General features: G+C 37.3%; 1 protein-coding gene and 1 long non-coding RNA gene across 2 annotated transcripts in view; one reads left to right on the plus strand and one right to left on the minus strand.

Annotated features, from left to right (window-relative positions):
• Nucleotides 1-17,161, plus strand: part of tbck (TBC1 domain containing kinase) — a 76,821-nt gene that overhangs the window by 41,729 nt on the left and 17,931 nt on the right. Inside the window, exon 23 of the mRNA XM_055204523.2 lies at nt 11,055-11,230. Within this exon, the coding sequence (XP_055060498.2) occupies nt 11,055-11,230 (176 nt within the window). The remainder of the gene's footprint in view (nt 1-11,054; nt 11,231-17,161) is intronic.
• LOC141358950 (uncharacterized) lies at nt 869-1,968 on the minus strand. Its single transcript, XR_012365509.1, has 2 exons — nt 1,542-1,968; nt 869-1,058 (listed from the first exon to the last, which is right to left on the minus strand). It is a non-coding gene; the product is annotated as an uncharacterized lncRNA (long non-coding RNA).

A 17,161-nucleotide genomic window follows, 5' to 3' on the forward strand; every position in this document is an offset into this window, starting at 1 on the left:
ATCGATAGCGATATAGAGATGCCCGCCTTAACAAACGTCATCAACAATCGCATAAAGTAGAGAAATGACTTAATCAAAGCCTCAGTTATAATGCTGCCTCAGACTTTTTTTGAACGTTGTACGTTTTAAAGTGTTATTGAACCATGCCCTCGTTCCTACCGTTCTCATAACATTAAGTGCATTTTTTATCGTTTTTCCGCACTGTAATCGCATTCCTCGTGCAAGGAGTTTGACCTTCTTGTTGCTACATGACTGTGTAATTTACACACTGTTGGCTCTAAATATACAGTCGGTGTAATTCTTGCCTTCTGTACATGAATGTCTCAACTTGTCAATAAGATGTCTGAGCTTTCGTCTTTATTTTTGCACACAGGTTGCTCATTAAACCATAAATGCGGTGTGCAAGGTATACAGTATTTAGTTAGACAAAGGACCTGGAGGAGATTTTTTTTCCCTCGGTCAGCACAATCAAGAGGTTTTTAGGTAAACGCTACACTGTAAAAAAATAAATTGTTGGCTCAATGAATTATTTTTTAGTAACTAGTTCCACAGAAATTTTACGTTCACTCAATTTCTGTCTCCAAAGTGTTACCTGGATTGATGTTTTTTAGTTGGCCCAAATTTGACTCAAATATAAAAAAGTATGTTGGCTCAATTAGCTTTATAGTTCATTCAACTAAAATGTTTTAATCAGTTGAATCTTTAAAAACTTACAGCAAAGACTCTGTCAATTAAAATTTAAGTATTCACTCAATGTTTTATGTGTTACTTCAATTAATATTTATTATTTGGGATTTTTTTAATAACATTTTTAAATTATTTATCAAATAATTTATGCTGGTGTTGTAAACAAAATAATTAACTTCAGTCACATAAAAACAAAAGCTTTTTATTCACTTATTCACTTATCATACAGACTGAACATACAGAATTAAGTCTTTAAATAGAGGGCATAAAACAGTCCAAAAAGCCTCCAAAGTCAGTCAGAACATCTCCAGGGCCATTTAGGAGACTTTCCTCAGCCAGTCCAAGCGGAGACTGTCTCGCTATGTATCCCTCTGAGGAATATAAACACACAAACATACATAAATACATGTTTAATATAATAAAGCTTGACGGTGAAAGACTTTATTCCCTAAATAACGTTAATGTTAGGCCAAATTTCCCTCAGACATCACACATAATTAAACATATTGGGCGGTTTTCTCGGACAGGGCTTTTCACTGACTAAAATAACTTACTGACATCTCTTAACATATGAGTGCTATTGTTTTGTCTCAAAATGCACGCCAGTATTGTATTATATAAGGTTTGTTTGTAAAAATGTCCCAATTATAATAAAGACCGAGTTCTAAACTCCGGTAAACCAACCCTATATCCAGGCTTTTTATCTTAACTAAAATAGCTCCACTTTACTTCGGTCACATAACATAACACACTTCTAATATATCTTTACAAAAATATAATTACAAAAACGTCGAGTATTTGCGTCTTTGCCAATTAATATATTCTAAAATTAACATTTAATTACAAACACTTACCTGACGTGAACTTGAGGAAACGGGTGACTTGTGTCCTTCCTTGTGTGAAACAGTAAGTGATTCCAGCTGTTGCGTGCGGATTGATCTCAGATGAAATGACCTGTGATCCAGATCCTTCCGAGTTAAAACATTTTAAATTCAAAATACAAATACACAGACGCACGCATACATACATACATACATACATGCACACGCGCGAGGACGCGCGCGCGCACACACGCACGCACACGGGTATATTTAGAAGTTTTAAGATTGTTATGATATTGGGACTATTTCTCCACTCGCACCTTCAGCTCTGAAGTTCAAATTCGCAGGCAGTACGCAGTCCGATTATAACGAATGTGAAAGATATGAAATATCATTCAACAGCGATATCATTTAAGTGCAATCCTAAAATATGATTTAAAACATACCGGTAAACCTTTTATTATTATAAGTATAAGAAATTAAAATGAATTAAATCGCATGTTTAAACGCCACAGAGATATCAGAGCCAGCAGTCGATTTCTGATGGGCTTGCCGAGGCGAGGCTGCGCTGGGCGGGGTGTGAGCGCTTAAGTGTCTGTGATTTTCTGGAGCTCTTCTGGAGCTCATCTCCGTCCGAAAGTGTCCGAGCACATTTTTAAATAGACGCTATCTATATTAACCGACCGCATATTTAAACTTAAAGCACATACATTCACGCCTGAACAACTCTTAAAATTACATTTTGTTACCAAATAACAGTAATATTATGAGCATTTTGTTGTCAGGAAACATAGCTTTCATAAGTCCACATATTGACCAGATTTGTCTTAATTAGTTCAGTCAACATAGCCATTCTGAATGTTGACTGAATTTGAAAATAACCATTCACTTAATGTTTTAAACACAGATTTATCTAGACTTAAAATAATATGTCTACTCAACTAAGCCCAAACAAGAAAATTGGTTTAACTTATATATTTTTGCCCTTCCAACATTTCATTAATTGGATTTTTTACAGTGTATAACCTGTAGCAAAGGCAGTTTCCACCTCTCGTGCACTGTGGATCCTGTGGGCTGTAAAATGATGGCAGTGATGAAATGCGGTCACAAGCCAGTGGGTTTTAAATGGCTTTGGCTTTCACGTTTCACTTATTTTGTGGACTCCGAGTGGACATACCGACATTCATTTTCGCTGTCAGGAGAAGTGAGGTTCTTTAATATTCAGGCCACTTTATTTATTTATGCTATCGGACACTTTCAACTTTCAACTGTATTTGAAACGTTTTTTTTACCCTGGCTATAAGCAATTAATATTCATGTGTAGTAGTTAAATTTGCATGAATAAATAGGTGCCTAATCACAAATCCCTTAAGTATATTTAATGGTTAATGTACTAAATAGAGCCAGTCATCAGCTAACGCGTAGGCCGATGTCACATTTGGGTTGCGCTGTCTGTCAATCCACATTATTCATAAAGCCATGGCTGACGGCATGTGGAGAATTTAGCATATGCTGTCTATCAATGTTAACCAAACCCCGACAACTGTGTGACGCCGGTTTCCTACGTGAACGTGGGTATCAGTGTCCGAGTAATTTTTGTTGATGAAACCTATTAAAAGTGGAATGCATAGCCAGACGTGTCTTTCGATCGGATGGCATTTGTTTTTTAGCGCTGCTTGGAAAGCTGTGTTGTTTTATGAAACATTCATGGATTATGCAAGTTGAAATGTGTTGTTTTTCTTCACAGGTGTCTTTGAGACTTGCAGTTAATATTTTATGTTTTACCAGACAAGAAACCGTATATTGAATTACTTTATTAAAAATACATTTTAATCGTTATGAAAAAGAATTATTTACATGTATTTCGTTGACCTCGGGTGCAAGGTTCGGCTGGTTAGCATGGTCCAGGTAACCTCTACTGTTAGATGTCCTATCTTTTTATGTATGGGGATGGCTATTCAAAAATTATGATTAAATCATTCATTTTGCAGGCTACATATAAATCTCACATTTTATTATAGCCTAGTATGATAGTATGTAGTCTATAGGGGAGAGCGGGGCACAACCCAACGCTTTTTGGCTTTGGCTCTATCATTCAAAAAAAATTTCAGTTAGATTACTAATATTCAACACACACATCAACACACACATCTCTGCTACAAATGAACATTTAAAGTTTGTTTGTGGGATCTACCGTTATCGATCAATTACACCGAAAGTGACAGAAGTGTAAACGTTACAACTTACCACATGGGGTTAATTGTAACAGAGGGTTCGTTGTAACACCTGCTAGAAAATTTTGTTTCAACACAAATAATTCAATACAATTTTCTCGAGCTGCATGTTTATCATGCACTTCTTCTTACCGTGCGACCAGCTTGGTTTAAAGCAAGGCAGCGTTGCCAAAATTGGGCTACTTTTAACTTGTTTCTGCAGGTTGATGTTTTTCTGCGGGTTAGAGATTTGAAGGGGAAGGATTTGTTTTATTCGTTGTTGGTATTTGGGCTGTGAATAGTCATTGGGATGCTTTTCGACTAATTTTAAATGGCCATTGGGCTCGTTATGTAAGGTGGATCTGGCAACCCTGACAGGAAAATGGCGGAAGAAAAAGTGCAAATGAGCACTGGTTAATAAAGGTGTAATTCTCATCAAGGTCTAAAGTTTAAGAATTTTTTTTTTTTAATCTGTGGCAAAATTTCCTCAGCACATCCCTGAGGACTCAATTTGTATTGTTTATTTATATTTTGACATTTAAAGATGTTTTACTATTTAAAAGCTGCACAAATGTTTTTATTTAGGCTTATAATGTGTGTCTAGTGTGTGGCTTTTGCACTTTTAAAAGTGAAATTCTACGCGTGAATATCATAATTTAGTGCCTTATTTAGCTATAATGAGTAAAAAATCTTTTTGAGTAAATATTTATGATTTTATCTGATTAGACGATTAATCGAAAAAATAATCGACTAATTAATCGATTATGAAAATAATCATTAGTTGCAGCCCTTCGGATATAACAAAATTAGGTTGTATCAATATGACCGTTCTGGCGACGGTAGTCCCGCCTTCCAGTTAACAGAACCAATCAGTAATCGATAAAACTGATGATTCTGTGGGGGAGGTACAGAGTCACGTGAGGTGCTTGCCAACATGTGCTCATGATTAGTATCTGAAACAACCCTTATTCAAGTAGATACGTAGGACTTTAATTTTTTTACATTTTAGTCATGACTGAAATAATGCCCAGAAGTGTTGCAAACATGGCCGCCTAGTGGCGCGACTTCCCCAAAGGGATTATGGTTGTGTCATGATGTCATTTTTCAGCAGCTCCACTTCTGATTGGTGGCGTGGTATTTATGGTTCATCTGATTGGCCCAAAAAAAACCCTTGAGGCAAAACTGATGCTGCGTTTACACCAGCCGCGGTAGAGGCGGCAAGCATGGGTGATTTACAATGCAAAGATGCGATTAGGCGACTTGCGGGACGGTACGCGCGGTAGGCGTGGGGCGTTCCGCGCTAATTGAGCGGTGTCGCGGGAAACGCGTGAGTTGAAAAATCTGAACTTCTGCGTATTTCCGAGCTGCGTTAACCAATCAGGACCTTGCTGTAGTGGTGACGTGATTACAGGAAGCGAGCGGAGTCTCAGCTTAGTCGCAGAAGCCCCTCCCATGATGCAAATTTCCGCGTGAATGTCTCGAATGACTAGAATTTCACGCGCAAAAAAAGCAAGTAAACTAAAATGTGCAAGCGTCCAACTACGCACTACTAGAGAGTTTTGCTGCCTCTAGCGCGGCTGGTTTAAACGCAGCATGAGAAATCTAAACTTATTGTTTGTAACCCTAAAGGTGATTTTAAAGGAATAGTCTACTCATTTTCAATATTAAAATATGTTATTACCTTAACTAAGAACTGTTGATACATCCCTCTATCATCTGTGTGCGTGCACGTAAGCGCTGGAGCGCGCTGCGACGCTTCGATAGCATTTAGCCTAGCCCCATTCATTTAATTGTACCATTTAGAGATAAGGTTGGAAGTGACCAAGCACGTCAACGTTTTTCCTATTTAAGACGAGTAGTTATACGAGCAAGTTTGGTGGTACAAAATAAAACGTAGCGCTTTTCTAAGCGGATTTAAAAGAGGAACTATATTTTATGGCGTAATAGCACTTTTGGGAGTACTTCGACTCGGCTGAAAAGTCCGCTCCCCTTCTCACTCTCATAATGGGAGAGGGAGGGTGTTACTGCGCCGAGTCGAAGTACTCACAAAAGTGCTATTACGCCATAAAATATAGTTACTCTTTTAAATCCGCTTAGAAAAGCGCTACGTTTCATTTTGTACCACCAAACTTGCTCGTATAACTACTCGTCTTAAATAGGAAAAACGTTGATGTGTTTGGTCACTTCTAACTTTATCTCTAAATGGTACCATTGAATGATTGGGGCTAAGCTAAATGCTATCGAAGCATCGCAGCGCGCTCCAGCGCCCACGTGCACGCACACAGATGATAGAGGGATGTATCAACAATTCTTAGTTAAGGCAATAACACATTCCAACATTGAAAATGAGCAGACTATTCCTTTAAGCAGGGGGAGAAAAAGCCAAATTGTACGAGGCAAGTGAAGCTTGTTCTTTGCAGGTGGTTCAGTGCCATACTGAAGGTCAAGGACACCCTGTGCAAAGATAGATAGCTCAAAACTTAGGTTCAAACTTTGGCAGTGAGGACGAGGCACTATAATTATGATGTGTTCCTCATCACGCAAAGCAGACAGTACCGCCTCGTTTCTCAAAACCCATCTGTCTTGACTCACTTCTGGATTCGAGTCGGCGGTGGGAGGGACAGGGAGGTGAATCATCTGTCACTTGTTCTGACATACTGACTGACTGACACCTCCTCTCTCCTGTTGTTTGCTTTTTGCTCCTTTCCCTTCTGTTTCTTTTCCAAAACATAATGAGACGCCTCGCTCCCTACTGCCTACAAAGGCGGCTGTCTTCCAAAAGTCCATTTTCTAGGTGAGGAGGGCCTTTTTAAAGATTACTCTGTTGTCTTCTAATTTAAGCCTTACTTAGACTTGAAACAGCTCGGTCCAGGTGTCCTTTACCTTTGAGCATTTGGCAGGCGCTTTAATCCAAAGTGACCTACAGTGCATTCAATCTAGACGTTTTTTCAGTGTGTGTTCCCTGGAGATCGAACCCTCAAGCTTAATATTGCTAACACAATACCAATTGAGCTACAGGACCACCATCTCAATGTAATTTGAGATATTGCAGGGCTCCAGACTACCCTTTTTACTAGGAGCACAGTGGCCCCCAACTGAAAATTTTAGGAGCGCAACCAGAAAATTTAGGGGCACACACCGTAAATCAACATGCTAACGAAATATTCACATTTCTTCTAATTTCCACTGTATTACTAATAAATACTTGATGATAGATGCAGAAAATACAATGTGCTGTTTCAAATTCAGTGTCACATTTTATTGTGCACTTTTGGAAAATAAGGTCAAATTTACTGGTTGCACTTGTGCGACTGGATGTAAAATTCAGTGGCACACTCTCAAATTTTAGGGGCAAATTGCCACCATTTGGGGGCAGTCTGGAGCCCTGTATTGTGTTCTCAGTTTTGGTCCTTAGCTGTCCCCTTCAAAAATGTGCACCTAAAGACTTTATATTGATACAGCAAAGGTACATATTGTTAATGTATACATATCTGCAGCTTGGCACCATACTTTGACAATTTTTCTGACATTGTGGGTTTTGTAACAGAGCTGTTTTTTACATCCCTCCCCATTTGAACACTTTTTGCAGATGCAGTCACAGACTTTCAGTGTAAATTCATCCTACACGATTCAGTATTCAGATCACGTAGCCTTTAAAGTAAAATGAAACCGTCATTCACGGCTTGATTTGAATAGTGGGCCAGGCATGCTAAACCACTTCATTAGGGATACTGTTTCTCCACTAACAGGATAGAAATATCACAAATCTTAGCGAGGAAAGGATTCTCGGTTTGTTTATATCCGTGCGGATCCCTTAATTTTAAAGTGCACTGCTCCAGAGAGTTCGTATTTAATTTGAATGGATATCCGCTTCTGTACACTGTGTTTCTACTGTGTGAGATCGAATACAGTGTTGGTGTTTGTGACCCAATGAAACATTGGCAGGATGTGCGAGTTTTGAAAGCTATCGGAAAGAAGCGGGTTTCCAAGATCCCTCGAGGTTAATTGGGAGGAAAGCTTTTCTACTGCATAGTCATTTAAACATAAAGCTGCATTTCTTATATCTTTTATATCTAAATTAAACCAGCTTTAAAAGTTCTAGCCTTAATAGTTATCAAAATTAAAGAGACTTAATTACAGGATAGCATACTAAAACTATGATTTGTGCTTACATTTATTCATATAGCATTAAAAGACACTTTTATCTAAACTGACTACAGCTTTTTGTTAGGGTGTAAATTAGACAGTTTGTTGCAATATGATACAGTATCGATTATCTCAGCCAGCGATGCGGTATTTGCTGGTGCATCAAACGTTTCTTTGATGCAATTACGATTCAGTTACATTAATTTATCGTTATTTTAATATTACATGCCTAGTTAAAGGTGCAGTGTGTAATTTTTAGAAGGATCTCTTTTGACAGAAATGCAAAATAATATACAAAACTATATTATCAGGGGTGTATAAGGACCTTCCATAATGAACCGTTATGTGTTTATTGCCTTAGAATGAGACGTTTTATCTACATACACTGCGGGTCCCCTTACATGGAAGTCGCCATTTCGTGCAGCCATGTTTCTACAGAAGCCCTTTTTTACTCGGTTGTCTCCAACGATCACATATTTGTCCGGTGGGGGCTACCGTAGCTTCTCTATGTGTTTCAAAAGCAAGAGGTGAGCAGTGGACTGAGCCGTTGGTTGCAATTCGCAACCTCACCACTAGATTCCGCTAAAAATTACACACTGCACCTTTAAGCATTTACATTTTTAATAACTCACAAATGCAACCCAAAAATATAACATGAGCGTTTCATTAAACTCTTTAAAAGGGCACAATCTACAGTATGTCCAATTGGGACATTTACAACAACAAACTAAGAAAAAAGACACGTTTTTAAATAAAGAAAAATAAATAATGAGGGGAAAAATGTCACATAAAATCAAGCTGATGATGGCAACAGTCAAAGTCTTTAGTGTTTTAGTATAATGCTGGCAAAGGTTTCCTTCCAATCTGTTTCTCCAATCCATTTTTCAAATACTAAATATTTCCAAACCCACGATCTGCGTCCGATAGCTGTCACAACGTCTTCTGCCTCTTTCGCCGTGTTTTCGCTGCTACAAACGCAGAAAGTGTCAAAATAAAGGTACCTCATATCGATATTTTATGTGTGGCATTGATGCATCGTAACGTTAGAAATTGAATCGATGTATTGTTACACCCCTAGTTTTTTGTCAGTATGGGTTTACTGGGGATTGAACCCAAGGTCTTGATGTATATACTGTAGTTACAGCCCGCTATAGCGCACAAAAAAAGCAATACTCAAGGCAAATATCAAAATTATCCCATGATTTACTCGCCTTCAAGCAATCCGAGATACATCATCATCTTTCAGACGAACACATTTGGAGGGAACAACTTCTGACTTTGAAGGCCAAAAAAGTGCATTAAAGTGGGTTAACAAATGTCTTTTGCAGGTAATCGATGCGATTTTGTAAGAAAAATGTCCATATTTTAACCTCTTAAGCACAGGGGCTATTTTGGGGATTTCTGCATGGATTTGGCCTACGTGAATTCAAAAGCTTCCCACATGCAGAGGTGTACATACAAAAGTTTGGTATTATTTTACACAAAACCCTTTAAAATTGCATAAAACACTGTTAAAAGTGATAAAAAATTATTTTATATGTTGTCTGTGTTATTATAAATAATTTCAGCTTTTAGAGGAAAAAGGAAATGTGTCTCTATGCAAAAGTTATTCTATTCCAACTGAAGGGTGGGAAATTACTTTTTTATATCTTAACAGTACTTTTTTGTTTTTTGCACATACAATAAATAGCAAGGTATTATTCATGCACACAACCAAAGAAAACGCTGTAAATGGGCTCATTTTGTAGAGGAGAACCTAAGGTGTAAAAGATGATATAGCATTTGTGGCTATCTGCGCTATCTGAGGCAGACTGTAAAAACATTTTCTTTATAAAATTCCGGCAGCTGGGGTGTCAGAAAAATACCGTAAAATAACGGGCACAATAAATTATAGAAATTTTCCGTAATACAAAAATATTTTTTCTGTAATTTTACATACAGCTCACGCTCAAGTTTCACTTGTAAGTTTACAAAAGACCATTTCATACACTGTAAAAAATTTGTTGTAATTATGCAGCTGTTTGCCAGTAACTTACTGTATAAAGACTAAAAATGTTTCATGTTCATTTAACTTTGAACAAACTGTTGCCATTAAATAACATAAATGTAAAATCTACAGTAAGTTACTGGCAGCTAGTTGCCAGTAATACTGTAATTTCTACAGAAATACCTCATTATTCATTCGATGATTGTTGGATATGTGATGATAAAATAACGATAAGACTTGCACATGTATGTTTCATATTTGAAAAATATGAAATATGTAAATATTAAATGATATACAAATTCAGAGGGGGGTAGTGTAAATTAAGTGTAAATAACTTTCTTACAGTAAAATATATGTCAAAGTGATGCATATCTGCAGAAAATAGACATTCTAAGCTTTCAAACTGTTTCACATGTGTGGTTCTGGGTCCATGACATGATATTTCATTAAAAGTCATTTTGGACCGGTACAGGGTCCGCAGAGTTAAATAACTATAATAACTAGCTTCTGGTAACGACACCATCTTTGACTTACGTGATTCACGAGAGTCACTGAGCAACGTACCTATGGCCACGGGCGCTTGCTTTGTTAAAACTCTCGCGTGAGTCCAAGATGGCGTCGTTACTGGAAGCTAGTTATTACAGTTTTAAATATGGATATTTTTCTTACAAAATCACATCGATTACTCGCGAAGATCTTTATTAACCCTTTGGAGCCACGTGGATTACTTCTGTGAAGGATTAATGCACTTTTTTGGGGTTTAAAGTCAGCTGTTGTTCCTGATCCATGTTCTCTTTTATTATACACTTGGAAAAGCAAGGACATTTACTAAAATAACTCCAAATGTGTTTGTCTGAAAGATGATGGACGTTTGTGTCTCGGATTGCTTGAGGGTGAGTAAATCATGGGGTAGTTTTGATGTTTGGATGGAGTATCCCTTTAAGGTAACACTGAGAATGCGATGCCTGCTGGTACTGCATTATAAATTGCATTCTGGCACATTTTAAAACACAATGAAGTTGATTTTGCATATAGTTATGTGTTTCGGTAATGAAGGTGGAGCCCCTAGGGGTCTTTTGTTTACCAGCCCAGATCTTTAACCACAGATGGCGAAGTATTTTGATTAAGATTCGTTCATTGTGCTTGCAGTCTTGCCTTACAGTCATTACAGATTTCCTCTCTTTTCCTGTTTTCATTTAGAGATAGACATTGAGCGCTGTGTCCGAGAATCCATCAACCTTTTCTGCTGGACTCCTAAAAGTGCCACTTATCGGCAACATGCCCAGCCAGCCAAACCTGCCAACGATAGCAACAGCTTCGGGAAAACACCCTCCTTTTACTCTTCGGAATATCAGGACCTGCCCAAAACTGACCTGGTTAGTGTCCTCATTTTCCTCTTTGTCTCATCATTGCAACAGCTACAGTTCATTGTATTTTACTTAAATAGCTTGTGTGGAAATTACAAGCACAGTATGGTCTTTTATTGAAGTTAAAAATGAAAGTATTCTGTTTTCTCCTCCATGCTGGTACTTTTTGATTTTTATGATGTGAATGCAAAGCTAATGATGTTAAGTGATGCTGGGACATGGAGAGTGCTGTAAATTGCTTTTGTTAGAGATGTCTCCATATCTAGGTAGCATATTACCACAAAGAACCATCCCAAACACCCTAGTAACAGACTTAAAGCTTTAGCAACTTCATAGCAACCAACCACATCTCTAGCTCCATCTTATTTTCTTAAAAAAAAATTACAATTCTAGTTATACTGTAATTTAACCGAAGATATAAAGTTAAAAACCCTTGCGAAACAGATTGACCTTTACCACAGCAATAGTGTTCGACATCTTGCCGAGATGCTTTGGCCTTTTGCATTTAACTTTTAAAGATTGCCTCGTGCCGAAAGGGAAAGTCAGAGAGCATGAAGCACGGAGCCAATTACCCAGCGCTAATGAAATGATCCATGAAGGTTTGCGGTCAGAGGAGTGCAGAATCTCTCAGCCGCCCACAGTGCTCTTCTTAATGAGATGCTTTTACTCACTAATAAACACTCCAGCGTCTGTCCGTAGCCAAACTGAAACACAAGAGCACAAATGCCAGACACGCTGGAAGATGTTTTTTGAATGTAAAGGCTTACATTTCGATTGTTACCAAATGACAAAACACCTAAAATAATAATTCAACATGCAAACTTGAAAAAAGCATCAATGGTGTACTACATCACTACAGAGAGAGAGAGACAGACAGACAGACAGACAGACAGATAAAATAATTATTAGACAGACAGACAGACAGACAAATATATAGAAGGATAATTGGACAGACAGAAAGACAGACAGACAGATAGATAAAAGGATTATTGGACAGACAGGCAGATAAAATAATTATTGGATAGACAGACAGACAGACAAATAGATAGATAAAAGGATTATTGGATAGATAGATAGATAGATAGATAGATAGATAGATAGATAGATAGATAGATAGATAGATAGATAGATAGATAGATAGATAGATAGATACACAGACAGACAGATAAAAGGATTATTGGACAGACAGACAAACAGGCAGATAAAGTAATTATCGGATAGACAGACAGACAGACAGACAGACAGACAGACAGACAGACAGACAGACAGACAGACAGATAGATAGATAGATAAAATTATTATTGGATAGACAGACAGACAGATAGATAGATATATAAAAGGATTATTAGTCAGACAGACAGACAGACAGACAGACAGACAAATAAAATGATTATTGGACAGACAGACAGACAGACAGACAGACAGACAGACAGACAGACAGACAGACAGACAGACAGATAGACAAAAGGATTATTGGATAGACAGATGGATAGATAAAAAGGATTATTGGATAGACAGACCAACATATAGATAAAAGGATTATTGGACAGACAGACAGACAGATAGATAAAATAATTATTGGATACACAGACAGACAGACAGACAAAAGGATTATTGGACAGACAGACAGATAGATAAAAGGATTATTGGATAGACATATAGATAGATAAAAAGGATTATTGGATAGACAGACCAACAGATAGATAAAAGGATTATTGAACAGACAGACAGACAGATATATAAAATAATTATTGGATACACAGACAGACAGACAGATAAAAGGATTATTGGACAGACAGACAAACAGGCAGATAAAGTAATTATCGGACAGACAGACAGACAGACAGACAGACAGACAGACAGACAGACAGACAGATAGATAGATAAAAGGCTTATTGGACAGCCAGATAGATAGATAAAAGGATTATTGGACAGCCAGATAGATAGATAAAAGGATTATTGGACAGACAGTTAAAATAATTATTGGATAGACAGACAGACAGACAGACAGACAGACAGACAGACAGACAGACAGACAGACAGACAGATAAAATGATTATTGGACAGACAGACAGATAAAATGATTATTGGACAGACAGACAGGTAGATAAAATAATTATTGGACAGGCAGACAGACAGACAGACAGATAGATAAATAAAAGAATATTGGACAGACAGACAGACAGACAGATAGATAAAAGGATTATTGGACAGACAGACAGATAGATGAAAGGATTATTGGATAGACAGACAGACAGATAGATAGATAAAAGGATTATTGGATAGACAGATAGATAGATGAAAGGATTATTGTATAGACAGATAGATAGATAGATAAAAGGAGTATTGGACAGACAGACAGATAGATAAAAGGATAATTGGACAGACAGACAGACAGACAGACAGACAGACAGACAGACAGACAGACAGACAGATAGATAAAATGATTATTGGACAGACAGACAGATAAAATAATTATTGGATAGACAGACAGATAGATACAATTATTATTGGACAGACAGATAGATAGACAGACAGATAGATAAAATTATTATCGGACAGACAGACTGACAGATAAATAGTTAAAAGGATACAGATAGATAGATAGATAGATAGATAGATAGACAGACAGACAGACAGACAGACAGACAGACAGACAGACAGACAGACAGACAGACAGACAGACAGACAGACAGACAGATGGATGAATGGAGAGAGAGAAACAGACAGACAGACAGACAGACACACACACACACACACACACACACACACACACACACACACACACACACACACACAGTGTAGAGAGATGGAAAGACAGACGGATGGATGGATAGATAAATAAATAAATAAATAAATAGATAAAAGGATAGTTGGATAGACAGACAGAGAGATAAGTGGCTAAAGGCACTGACAGGCGGATAGATAGTAGACAGACAAACAAACAAACAAACAGACGAATAGAAGGACAGATAGATGAATGGATGGATAGCTGGATAGACAGGCGGATCGATGGATGGATAGATAGGTGGATAGATGAATAGATAGTAGCCCTACATTGTGTTGTTTTGTGTTATATCATTTAGTAACTTTGTATTGTAATTTGTAGTGTAGAATCTTGTATCACACCAGTTCATACACATAAATCTTCTCTGTCAGGTTCTGTTCAGGGGGCAACAAAGTATAGAGGTCATGTTTCATATTCAAGTTCAGTCTTATCATTTCCATTATGCTAATGCAGGAATCACAGCTAAATTGTTCTGTTTCGATCATCCAGTTTTTTTCTTCTGTTCTGCTGCGAATTTTTATATGTGGACTGTCTGCAGCTCTCCGCTGACCTCAATTGCCTTGAGCACCGGCATTCATTTGTGAAGGCGAATTCTTCATTCATGTAAGGGTTTTAGCCAGTCTGCATAAATATGCCCTCATCCAGCCGCTCTCCTGACCTGACCTTCTGACGTTTCTCCTTTTTCTTTCTGTCACTCCCATCACATTATAAAAACCTCTTCCGCTGACATATAGCAAAGACCAAAGGTCCTATGAATACTTTAAAAATGTCATAAGCTGGTCATTTATTCATTCATCTCATTCTTACAACACGCTACTTTTCTCACCAAATGTTTTGACTCACCAAATGGTAAAATACTTGAGTAAACCTACCGCAAGTGTTTCAAACTGTTAGTTTCCTATTATACAGAATAGGAATATTCGTGTGTAATAATAGTGATTAGTAGTTTTTTTTTGTTTTTATATCTCCATTACAGAATGTCGTGTAGTCATCAAATTACTGATGTAGATACTTTTGCCAGAGTCTGGGAATGTTTGGGAATGTTTGCCAGAGATTGAATTGCAGTGATGGTTACTGGGCGTGTCTGAAATATGTTGAGTCGCTGTGAAGAACCTCAGCGTGATGTATACTTGAGACAGAACCTTTCACCTCTTTGAGTTTGGCTTTTGTTTGCGTTTCATCAGCGTTTGCCCTCAGGCACTGCCGAGCTTAACAAACACTCATCTATTGACCTAATCCTTCTCTATTCTCTGACTGAGCATGTCTGGAAATCCACTGCGTCAGTGATCTGTAGCTACATCCATTTCGCTGGAGGTCTGAGGAAAGTTATATGCTGAGTCCTATGGTTTTGCGATTAAAAATCATGGCTGGTAACTGCAAAGTTGTATGTATGAATGCCTATAAGGGGAATTGAATATTTTAAAGTTTAAAAGATATTATATATCGAAGCCAGTAGGCAAATTAAATGAGCCGATTGCAGCTGTATATAGTAGTCCTGTAATATTTTAACTTTTGTCTGTCATTTATTCATCTTTTGTCATGCGTTCTCCCGCAGTGCAGAATAACTTGGGTGGTATGCTCCGGTTAGTCCTGGAGTTGATAGTCATCTCCTGGGCATTAGAGCATGATGTGTCTGCTGAACAAGCTTTTTCTGTCTCGGGTTTGTCACTGAAGCTTAACTCGCAGCCAAACTTTCTGTCATCCCAGAGTGTTTATACCTGCGTGTGACTAAAGCTAATACCACTTGAGAAAAATCACGTGCACACCACTGCATGTGCTTGAAGATTGTCGTAAAATGTGGATTTAAAATCAAAGTTTATTACTGTAAGAGTGATTTCATTTTGTTGGACTCATTCATATTCATGGCTATATAGATGATATATAGATTTAGACGTTTACATAGATTTAGACGTTTATATAGATTTAGACGTTTATATAGATTTAGACGTTTGTAGAAGTTGCTAATTGATCAGTTGCGTTTATATTCTCATAAATGTAAAAAGTATAGTTAACTGAACATTTAAGGTCTGTTCACACCAGGGATGATAACTATATAGTATAGACTATAAATAAAATGTACTAAAACGTTTTAACATTAAAAGCCCATTTAATTGAAATTAATCTCAGAGTCCACAACACAACTATACCAATAAAGATACAAAGTAACAATATCAATTACTTTCAGTGATTTTTTTCAGCTGTGAACAATAAAACATCGACAGTCAATATTTACATTAACACAAGCTCATGTACACACCAAATCGCTCTAGATTACTTGCAGGGTTTTCTGCTTGAGTTGAATATTTTTTAACTCAAGAATATAGCGTGTGTTCGTGGCAATCGCACCGCTCAATTCGGATTATTCGCAATTTGCGTCATTTGGATCGCTCCAAACAAACTCACGTCTGTTTGTGTTTTTGATTTGACTTTGTAGATAATTTACTTGCGCAAATATTTAAATTCGCTTTTGGTGTGTATGCCCCATTAGAATAAACATAACGTTATTGTGTGGACGGTAATATAGTATCGCTATAGTTAACGCAAAGCATCACGTTCCTTGCTCTAGATTCTTCGCAGGGTTTTCTGCTTAAGTTGAATATTTTTTAACTCAAGAATATAGTGTGTTCACGTCATTCACACCTCTCAATTTGAGTCATTCGCGTCTATTTGTGTTTTTGCGTTGACTTTGTATATAATCTACTTGCGCCAATATTTAAATTAGCTTCTGATTTGTGTACGGCCCATTAGAATAAACATGACGTTATTGTGTGAAAGCTAATATACTTATCGCTATAGTTAACGCAAAGCATCACGTTCCTCGCTCTAGATTTTCTGCTTGAGTTGAATATTTTAAAAATATTTTTGTGTCTTTGTATATAATCTACTTGCGGCAATATTAAAATTAGCTTCTGATTTGTGTACGGCCCATTAGAATAAACATGACTTAATTGTGTGGAAGCTAATATAGTTATCGCTATAGTTAACGCAAAGCATCACGTTCCTCGCTCTAGATTTTCTGCTTGAGTTGAATATTTTTAAAATATTTTTGTGTCTTTGTATATAATCTACTTGCGGCAATATTAAAATTAGCTTCTGATTTGTGTACGGCCCATTAGAATAAACATGACTTAATTGTGTGGAAGCTAATATAG

The sequence above is a fragment of the Misgurnus anguillicaudatus genome, chromosome 3 (assembly GCF_027580225.2).
Source record: "Misgurnus anguillicaudatus chromosome 3, ASM2758022v2, whole genome shotgun sequence".
Lineage (NCBI taxonomy): Eukaryota > Metazoa > Chordata > Actinopteri > Cypriniformes > Cobitidae > Misgurnus > Misgurnus anguillicaudatus.